Source organism: Acipenser ruthenus, chromosome 48 (assembly GCF_902713425.1).
Source record: "Acipenser ruthenus chromosome 48, fAciRut3.2 maternal haplotype, whole genome shotgun sequence".
NCBI classification, from domain to species: domain Eukaryota; kingdom Metazoa; phylum Chordata; class Actinopteri; order Acipenseriformes; family Acipenseridae; genus Acipenser; species Acipenser ruthenus.
In genome coordinates this window covers 2,856,802-2,867,306 of record NC_081236.1, presented here as the reverse complement: position 1 = coordinate 2,867,306, position 10,505 = coordinate 2,856,802, and the positions used below count along the sequence as shown (strand labels likewise).

Sequence of the window (10,505 nt, the reverse complement as noted above, 5' to 3'; positions counted from 1 at the left end):
GTTCTCTGAGCTGTGAAATCTTTGATTGGAGACTCATCAACCATTCCAGCTGCTCTGGAGAGGAACAGCATCTCTATCCCTCCACTGGAGTCCTGTCTGTACCAGTACATGTACGGGTCACTAGCACCCTGCACAGTGCAAGCCAGCCTGGCTTCGGTATCAGCAAACTGGACTATAGAAGAAGGAGACTGAAGGATAGTCTGCAGTCTCACACCTGGAATACAAACAAAGAAACAAATTTACCAAACAGGAGGGAATAAAAACTGAGTGTGACAAAGCAGAGGGGAGAAAGAGCCCAAAACAGAATGGAAAAGAGACAGCAATGATAACATTTTCATATATATGACTTACATGGCATGAAGGTTGAAAAGACGAGCAATATAAAATGCATCCTGTTGTTCTGTAACGATGAGAAAGCTGAAGCAGACGGAGGTAATGTCTTTGTTCAGATAATTAGAAAAAGAGATGAATGTGATCTTAACAGAAAGGAGAAGAGGCTGATTGCACTCTGCCGTGCTGAACTCACTGTGAGATTAACAGGAAGTTCTGACTCTATTATAAGGTACTGTGAAAATGGGTAATGCTGGGATCTAGTTTGAGGTGTTATGGCTTAGAATGTGTACCTTATAGAAGTCCATTCATTCCTTTGCTAAATAGTTACTATGTCTAATATTACATGCATTGTGATATCGTGTGTCTCTCTTTTTGGCTAGCATACTAATATTCCCTTTGTATCATAGCATCCAGATATGCAGAAGATACCATACCGTATTTATTGACCTGTGTCTCCATCTAGTGGTGAGAGGAAGCATTCATTCCCTGCAGAAATGAGAGCTCCTTTTTCATTGTGCTCCCCTGTGCTAAAATAGAGCCTTCACTTTCCATGCATACCCCTGCTGCTACACATACTGGCAGGAGGATGGCTTTTGGTGTTTAGTTCACACAGCCACACAGTGGCCAGAAAGCTTCAAGGAGCGTGTGTGCCTACCTGCAGACTCAGTGTAGGTCATGTAAACAAACTGGTAAAGCAACAACGTATTCAGTTTCTGATGAAGCAGAGCGCACATGCTGAACTGTGGTAGAATGTAATAAACATTAACCACAGAGTCACACTGACATGAGTGTTGGACACTGCAGGTTTAACTAACAATAACACGTGGTTCAGGTTTGTGTTTATTGTACAGTTACAAGGCAGTCTCTTTGAGCTCCAGCTGAGCTGCACTGAGGTTTGTAGAAAGACATGCAAGACTAGCACAATAAAGGCTGAAAAATAAGATTGATAAGATTATAAAACTGAGAATGGAAGTAAGAAAGAACAAATATAGCAAGTAGAGAAAAATAATGAAATAATAAAAAAAATCATTAAGATTTCAAAATTGTAGATAATATCACTTACATTGTATCAACGTTGAAAAGATGAGCAAAATAAAAATCATCCTGTAGAGCATGGAAACCGTGTACAGCTGGGGGTAATGTTTGGGGTGAGGATCATATCCACACACAGCCTGCTTTGTAATTATACCAGGAGACACACAAGATCTTAAAGAAAGGAGAGCAGTCTGTTGTCAAACAGTTCTATGCAGTAAAAAGTGAACTGTATTGGAGAATAATGTTCTGTGCTGTGTAGAGCAAGATTTACAAAGCATGTGTACAGGTGCAAAATGTGTTCCAGTTTCTGTTCATCTTCTGAAAGAGTACAAACAGAAAGTGCTGTGCCCGAATGGGAAATGACAAGCCACAGTTACCGCCACTGGTTTGCAGTGCACCTGTTTGACATCTTTAACAGGTTTAAAATGTAGAGCAAACTATACAAATAAAGAATAAAACCACATCTCTTCATAGACAGATTGCTTTCATGTTCTGTAGGCTAACAGGGCTGTGTTCTATAATAAGGTTTTTGAACGGGTGTAGGGTTACTTTCTCACACTGTGGCTGCTCGCACAGAAATAAACAGCAGAGTCTTCTGCCTGCAAGGTTGCAATATTCAGGGGGAAATTCTTTAAGACAGATCTCTTAGCTGAGAATCTGTCTGGGATGGATTGCTGCCTCTCCTCTGAGCCAGTACCAGCTGAATAGTAGATGAGCTCCAGGCCCTTGTCAGGGGCCTGTCTGTACCAGGACATGGTAATATCTGAGCCATCCTGCTCACAGTCTAGAACAGCAGAGTCTCCTTTCTTCATGATAAGGAGAGGACGCTGGGTGATTAGAGTGGCCTTTGCAGTCTCTAAAGGAACAAACATAGATGTGTTAACAGTTGTGCTTCAACAGCTATTCCATTTGCCTTTAAGCAAAGAAGAACAATCAAATCATTTTGATGCGGCTGCCCAATTTAACACAGAATATCCTAATCAGCATAATAATTATATTGCCTATGATACCAGACTTATGGGACACCCTGTATAGCAGTACTAAAATAAATGTGTTATAACATTAGTCAAATGTTTAAATGAAAAGTCTTTTTAAATATATTTCATATCATTAGTACTGCCATAGTGCTGTCACAAACAAATTAACGCTGCTTAAAAAGCAATTTAAAGGAAACAATTACCATGTTAGATCCTAAAACAGAATTTTTAAATTGCATTTAGATCATTCAAAGCGAAAGAATATGTCATATTTTAATAAATAATACTTCCTTTGACAGTTTTCTGATTATGTGTCCAATATATTTTATGCTATAAGTTAATAGTACCTGAATGGTTACTTACGGCTGTTGTAAAGCCAGGACAGAAACAGGAGGAGATACACCTGAGACATGCTGCACTGTGCCGTGTTTCAGCAGCTCTACACTGGAACTAACAAACAGACCTGCCATCGGTCATGACTGTGCTGGTATATATGAATGAGATCTATCTATATGTCTGAGTGCACAGGCAAGACACGGGGGAGGAGGAGAGACAGGTTCATCTCTTGCCCTGCCCACTAAATATCTGAAACCTGTTACATCTTACACATGCAACAGAGACGTGTAGAAACACCACAGAGAGCTCATTCTATCATTCTTAGACCCGTATTGTCCTCTTAAAATTACATAAGTCATATTTTTTATTAAGTACATTCGGGACTCACTTTGTTTTTTAGTTGGGGGTGCAAGTGTTGCACTTCAAAAATGATAAGGCTAGGTCCATTTCAGGTACAACACAGGAATTGAATATTTCTGCAGAAATCAAAGATGCATCCTTTTATTTCCAGTGTCCTGCACTATGCATGACGCTGCTGTGCAGGGGTTATCTCTACTGCAGCACTCAGGGGTTTTCTAATGGGACTTTCTATGGGATGCTAGCGCTGCTGCTGCCACCTATTGACTAAAACTTTACACTGCAGTTGAGGTATATAGCAGGCTAACAAGCAATACCCATTGAAAATAAACCCTATGTTAATTACTGTGACTTTTTAAGGGAGTGTTTATTTTATCTTTTAATACTCACTGTGCATATTCATTATTGCATTTCTGATATAACTTCATAATAAATACATCAACTTATAATATTAATTTTCTATTAATTTTCAACAAGTATGTTGAGCTTACTTAATCGAATGGCAATCTATTAAGAAATACAAGTTTTATACTGTTCCTGATGTATTTTTCTTTGCTTTCCTTATTTAATAGAAATAAATATAATTTTACAATAGAAAAGGGATTGAATTTACCCATTCAAAAATGTGTATCTAACAATGAGCTCTGAGTGATGGGTTCATATTAATTCAGAGCGTTTCAGAGTTGTGGTTCAGAATTTATCTTGAGGAGTGTTGACTCTCATGATGTCATTGTCTACAGAGGACAGGAAACCATGTCCCATCGTCTTGTGAATCCTGGACAATGATAAGCAATTCTCAAGCTACTCAGTTAGAAATTTCTAAATGACACAAACGCAGTTCAGCAAAGCCTATAAAAGCTGGCACTTACTTGCCAATGAGAGAAACAGAACTAATACAAGAACTAACATTGTGAGTCCTAATGAGAACTGCTGAGTGTCACTGACGGGGGTTTGTTTCACAGTGTTAAGAGTATCAATGCTCATGATGTCATTGTGTACAGAGCACATGGACCCATTTCCTCTTAGTGGAGACGAGGCTGGTGAGAAGACCTCAGCTCCTGGAATGTGCTTCTATACAACCTGCAGCAGCTCCTGCAGGGAGCATTCAATCACAGCACTCCAGCTCTAGTGTGGGGCTACGCACTACCAGGGGTATTACTGGGAACAGAAGCTACAGTGTACTTCCAATGAAAAGACTAGCTTCAGCAATGAAGCCTAACCACCAAACACTGAACTATAACACTGTATTATTCAATAATCCTCAAGCCTACACCTGCTTCAGCTAAGAGCAAACCATCCTTATGACCCTGTTCTACTTGCTGTAATATCATCACTGTGTATCTTATCCAGCACTGCCCCCTAGTGTCTGTGTGTGGGATACAGACCCTTAGTGTTGAGGTTTTTGTATTGAGGTTACATGACTCTCACATGCTGTGTCTCTACTGCTAGCACAGTAATACACAGCAGAGTCGATAGTCTGCAGCTCTTTGATATTCAGAGGGAAGCTCTGCCTGTTGGGTCTGGTAGCTGAAAAACTTTCAGGGACTGATAGTCTTTCCACTTCTGTGCCGTCAACATTAGAGAAGAATATCAGGTCCAGTCCCCCATTGGGATATTGCCTGTACCAGTACATCTGTTGATCAGAGTCCTCTTGTTCACATTGTAAATGAACTGCTTCTCCTTTGAACACCAAGGCAGAATGAGCCTGGCGGACTACAGTTGCTTCTGTGTACTCTGAAAACACATGCAAAGTATTCATTAGTGCATTTCTGAAAATAATATAATTATTACATCTTCATCATCAATACAATGAATAAACATTTTCTATATACAACAAATATTATATTGATTTGATATATTTTCTATTACTGTTAAATATATATATATATATATATATATTTTATAATATACTACCTAAATGTCACCTACTTTAATTTTTTTACATATAATGTTATGTGCTGCATGTTTGTGATTTTCTCAGTTAATAGAAATTAGTTTAATTAAATCAATACAAAAATAAAAACATCCATTATTTTGAAACTAGTGAAGTGTTTATCCATTTAAAAAGTTGCCCCTACCTAACAATGAGTGAATGAGAATGAGCACATGGACTCTGAACATCCTGAGCTCTGAGTGATGGGTTCAGATTAATACTGAGCGTTTCAGAGTTCTGCTTCAGAGTTTATCTTGAGGGGTGTTGACTCTCATGATGTCATTGTCTTGAGAGGATAGGAAACCCTGTCCTCTTCATCAACACATGTGTGGCAAGATCTCAATGGTTTCTAGACAGGCTGTCATGCTGCGTAACACAGTATTTAGGTTACAGACAGAAAAGCCTCTTGAAGTATTTTTAATTTGATCAGTTTACGTATTTGCATTTCCAGTTCAGTCTGTGCTTACCCAGCACTGCCCCCTAGTGTCTGTGAGTGGGATACAGAACCCTTTAGTGTTGAGGTTTTTGTATTGAGGTTACATGACTCTCACATGCTGTGTCTCTACTGCTAGCACAGTAATACACAGCAGAGTCTTTAGGGTGCAGATCTGTGATAGTCAGAGGGAAGCTCTGCCTGTTGGGTCTGGTAGCTGAAAACCTTTCATCAGTGAACTCTTTTTCTAAATCCATGTTTTCCCGCCTAGAGAAGAAAATCAGTTCCAGTCCCTTACGAGGATATTGTCTGTACCAGTACATGTATTCATCAGAGCCCTCTTGTGTACATGTTAAGAGAGCTGTTTCTCCCTCTTTCACTGCAGAAAACTGTTTCTGTGTCACCACAGTTACACCAGCAGCCTCTGAAATAAAAACAAAAGGATCTTTTAATGAGAATAATATAAGAAGTACTTCATAACAACTCACTGGAATAAAAAAAAACACTTTTTTTTACTTTCCTTAAGACCTAAAATCAGCTCTTCTTTGGGTGTGGATAATAACTAATTACCTTGAAACAACACCTATAGAATGGAATTATAAACCATTTATATTCCAATATTGCAGCTGAAATTGTCTCTCATCTTCTTGTGAATCCTCGACAATGATAAGCAATTGTCAAGCTACTCAGTTAGAAATTTCTACATGACACAAAAGCAGCTCAGCAAAGCCTATAAAAGCTGGCACTTACTTGACAATGAGAGAAACAGAACTAATACAAGAACTAACATTGTGAGTCCTAATGAGAGCTGCTGAGTGTCACTGACGGGGGTTTGTTTCACAGTGTTAAGAGTATCAGTGCTCATGATGTCATTGTGTACAGAGCACAGGGACCCATTTCCTCTTAGTGGAGACGAGGCTGGTGAGAAGACCTCAGCTCCTGGAATGTGCTTCTGTACAACCTGCAGCAGCTCCTGCAGGGAGCATTCAATCACAGCACTCTAGCTCTAGTGTGGGGCTATGCACTACCAGGGGTATTACTGGGAACAGAAGCTACAATGTACTTCCAATGACAAAACTAGCTTCAGCTATGAAGCATAACCACTAAATACTGAACTATAACACTGTATTATTCAATAATCCTCAAACCTACACCTGCTTCAACTGAGAGCAAACCATCCTTATGACCCTGTTTTACTTGTTGTAATATCATCACTGTGTATCTTATATAGCACTGCCCCCTAGTGTCTGTGTGTGGGATAGAGACCCTTTAGTGTTGAGGTTTTTGTATTGAGGTTACATGACTCTCACATGCTGTGTGCTGCTAGCACAGTAATACACAGCAGAGTCGTTTGTGTGCAGCTCTGTGATATTCAGAGGGAAGCTCTGCCTGTTGGGTCTGGTAGCTGAAAATCTCTCAGGGACTGATAGTCTTTCCACTTCTGCGCCTTCAATATTAGAGAAGAATATCAGGTCCAGTCCCCCATTGGGATATTGCCTGTACCAGGACATCCGTTGATCAGAGCCCTCTTGTTCACATTGTAAATTAACTGTTTCTCCTCTAAACACCAAGGCAGAATGAGCCTGGTGGACCACAGTTGCTTCTGTGTACTCTGAAAACACATACAAAGTATTTATTAGTGCATATCTGAAAATTATATAATTATTACATCTTCATCATCAATCCAATGAATAAAAATGTTCTATAAACAAAAAATATATTGATTTAAAAACAAACAAATATTTTATATATTATCTATTACTGTTAAATATATTTTCTTTAAATATACAAATTAAGTGTCACCTATAAATATTTTTTTAATGTTATGTGCTGTATGTTTCTGCTTTCCTCAGTTAATAGAAATTACTTTAATTAAATCAATACAAAAATAAACACATCCAGTATTTTGAATCTAGTGAAGTGTTTATCCATTTAAAAAATTGCCCCTACCTAACAATGAGTGAATGAGAATGAGCACATGGACTCTGAACATCCTGAGCTCTGAGTGACGGGTTCAGATTAATACTGAGCGTTTCAGAGTTCTGCTTCAGAGTTTATCTTGAGGGGTGTTGACTCTCATGATGTCATTGTCTACAAAGGATAGGAAACCACGTCCTCTTCATTAGCACAGGATCTCAATTGTTTCTAGACAGGCTGTCATGCTGCGTTAGACAGGATTTAGGTTACAGACAGAAAAGCTACTTGAAGTATTTTTAATTTGATCAGTTTTCTCATTTGCATTTCCAGTTCAGTGTGTGATTTACCCAGCACTGCCCCCTAATGTCTGTGTGTGGGATACAGAACCCTTTGTGTTGAGGTTTTTGTATTGAGGTTACATGACTCTCACATACTGTGTGCTGCTAGCACAGTAATACACAGCAGAGTCATTAGTCTGCAGCTCTGTGATAGTCAGAGGGAAGCTCTGCCTGTTGGGTCTGATAGCTGAAAACCTGTCGTCAGTGGACTCTTTTTCTAAATCCGTGTTTTCCCGCATGGAGTACAATATCAGGTCCAGTCCCCTATTGTGATATTGCCTGTACCAGTACATCTGTTGATCAGAGCCCTCTTGTTCACATTGTAAATTAACTGCTTTTCCTCTAAACACCAAGGCAGAATGAGCCTGGTGGACTACAGTTGCTTCTGTGTACTCTGAAAACACATACAAAGTATTTATTAGTGCATTTCTGAAAATTATATAATTATTACATCTTCATCATCAATCCAATGAATAAAAAATTTTCTATCACCAAAAAATATGATTTAATTTTTTTTTTATATATATTATCTATTACTGTTTAGTATATTTTCTTTAAATATACAAATTAAATGTCAACTATTTTTAATTTTTTTGTAATGTTATGTGCTGTATGTTTCTGCTTTCCTCAGTTAATAGAAATTAGTTTCATTAAATCAATATAAAAAATAAACACATCCAATATTTTGAATCTAGTGAAGTGTTTATCCATTTAAAAAGTTGCCCCTACCTAACAATGAGTGAATGAGAATGAGCACATGGACTCTGAACATCCTGAGCTCTGAGTGATGGGTTCAGATTAATACTGAGCGTTTCAGAGTTCTGCTTCAGAGTTTATCTTGAGGGGTGTTGACTGTCATGATGTCATTGTCTACAGAGGATAGGAAACCATGTCCTCTTCATTAACACAGGATCTCAATTGTTTCTAGACAGGCTGTCATGCTGCTTTAGACAGGATTTAGGTTACAGACAGAAAAGCTACTTGAAGTATTTTTCCAAAGTCATTGTATTTTTCTTGATGAAATTTATAATTAAAGTTCGGGAGGAGGGTCGGACACCAATCTCCGCATCACCAAATTGAATCATTCAATTTACACATTAGCTAATTTAAATTGTTAGCACTATAAATACCCTCTTCACTTATCTCTCAGTTGCGTTTTGATTTCATCGTACATGCACGCATCATGGTCTGCAGTCTGGATTATTCCGTTTCGGCGGATGATGATCTGTTTGCTGTTTCACCGGAGCCGAGATCCACGCAACCAGTTCAACCAGCCCTTCCCGGGCCAACTCCACCACAACTTCGGTCGGCGGTATTACCACTCCAAACTTCTCTGCCCAGATGTCAGCTTCTCCTGTCTGCTGTGGCTCCCGCCTGGCCACTCATTCCTCCGCAACTCCTGAAATCAGAGACTGGACGATCTCCCGGCTCCAGCTTTATCTTCGTAGCAACAACATCCCATTCAAATCTACAGCACGTAAGGAGAATTTGTTCACTTTATTTCATCCTTCCCGTCGCAGGCGCTATGACGTCAGCACTGATCGTTGCTTTACCCAGTGTTGCCAAGTATCACAAAACAAGCCCAACCCATGTCAGTATGGGTGTTTTTACAAATTCCAACCCGCGACTCAAGAAGCAAGCCCAATTTCCGCGTATTATAAGCGGACTTAAAACACCTCCCCCGCACCGACTGCATCTCCACGAAGCGCTTCTACTACCGAAAAAATCCGAAAGCAGGACCATCGCACCTGTCAATCAAAGGCTCATTTAGCAGTTCCTGAGCATTCTGGCTCCAACTATAACCTTTCAGGTTACCTCCCCTCACTGCAGGCGTCCAGCAGGCCCCTGCAGTGACCTCTTTTGCCACTATGGGCGTCCAGCAGGCCATCATAGTGATCCTTTCTCTGTGAAATGCTTATCTTTCTGTGCTTCAGCAGTTTTGAGCATTTGTTTCCAGAGATTGTTTTTACAGTTAGGAGCGGCTGCTCCCGCGATCTATCCTGGGGTTTCGACACCCGCCACTGTTGTATAATATGCATCTGTAACCTTCTGGTTACACCCCCTCATCACTGCAGGCGTCCAGCAGGCCCCTGCAGTGATCTCTTTGGCCACTATGGGCGTCCAGCAGGCCCCCATAGTGCTCCCGTCACCTCCAAATATAACCTTTCTGGTTCCTTTCCCTCACTGCAGGTGTCCAGCAGGCCCCTGCAATGACCTCTTTGGCCACTATGGGCGTCCAGCAGGCCCCCATAGTGCTCCCTTCACCTCCAACTATAACCTTTCTGGCTCCCTTCCCTCACTGCAGGCGTCCAGCAGGCCCCTGCAATGACCTCTTTGGCCACTATGGGCGTCCAGCAGGCCCCCATAGTGCTCCCTTCACCTCTAACTATAACCTTTCTGGTTCCCTTCCCTCACTGCAGGCGTCCAGCAGGCCCCTGCAGTGATCTCTTTGGCCACTATGGGCGTCCAGCAGGCCCCCATAGTGCTCCCTTCACCTCTAACTATAACCTTTCTGGTTCCCTTCTCTCACTGCAGGTTCCCTAACCTTTCTGGTTCCCTTCCCTCACTGCTCATCGGCAGTTTTGAGCATTTGTATCCAGAGATTGTTTTGCCAGATTTGTAATAACTTCATTGAAGGAACCTGTGCTATTCTGCCTGTAACTTCCTTCATTTTCGCTCACCGTAACTCCACCACACCCAGCATCAACAGTCCCTCACGAAGATTGCTCCCTGCAATATGCAAATCGACCACGCCATATTCTTAATCAAAATTGCTGGGAAAAACGCATGACTGGCTAAAGCCAATATATCAAACACATTTTCATGCCCATTGAGCCTGTCCTCAG

At 40.6% G+C, this 10,505-nt stretch overlaps 1 long non-coding RNA gene and 2 gene segments (V, D, J or C); all 3 read right to left on the bottom strand.

The window, feature by feature from the left end:
* Positions 1-1,185: 1,185 nt before the first annotated feature.
* Positions 1,186-3,450, bottom strand: LOC131721259 (uncharacterized). Its single transcript, XR_009319914.1, has 3 exons — positions 2,709-3,450; positions 1,397-2,224; positions 1,186-1,263 (listed from the first exon to the last, which is right to left on the bottom strand). It is a non-coding gene; the product is annotated as an uncharacterized LOC131721259 (long non-coding RNA).
* A 1,562-nt stretch (positions 3,451-5,012) lies between these two features.
* LOC131721169 (T cell receptor beta variable 19-like) lies at positions 5,013-6,582 on the bottom strand. The segment is given in 3 exon segments: positions 5,013-5,828; positions 6,155-6,377; positions 6,559-6,582. Coding segments are annotated over 3 exon segments (594 nt in total).
* On the bottom strand, positions 6,552-7,595 carry LOC131721257 (T cell receptor beta variable 19-like). The segment is given in 2 exon segments: positions 6,552-7,016; positions 7,355-7,595. Coding segments are annotated over 2 exon segments (360 nt in total).
* Positions 7,596-10,505: the final 2,910 nt, after the last annotated feature.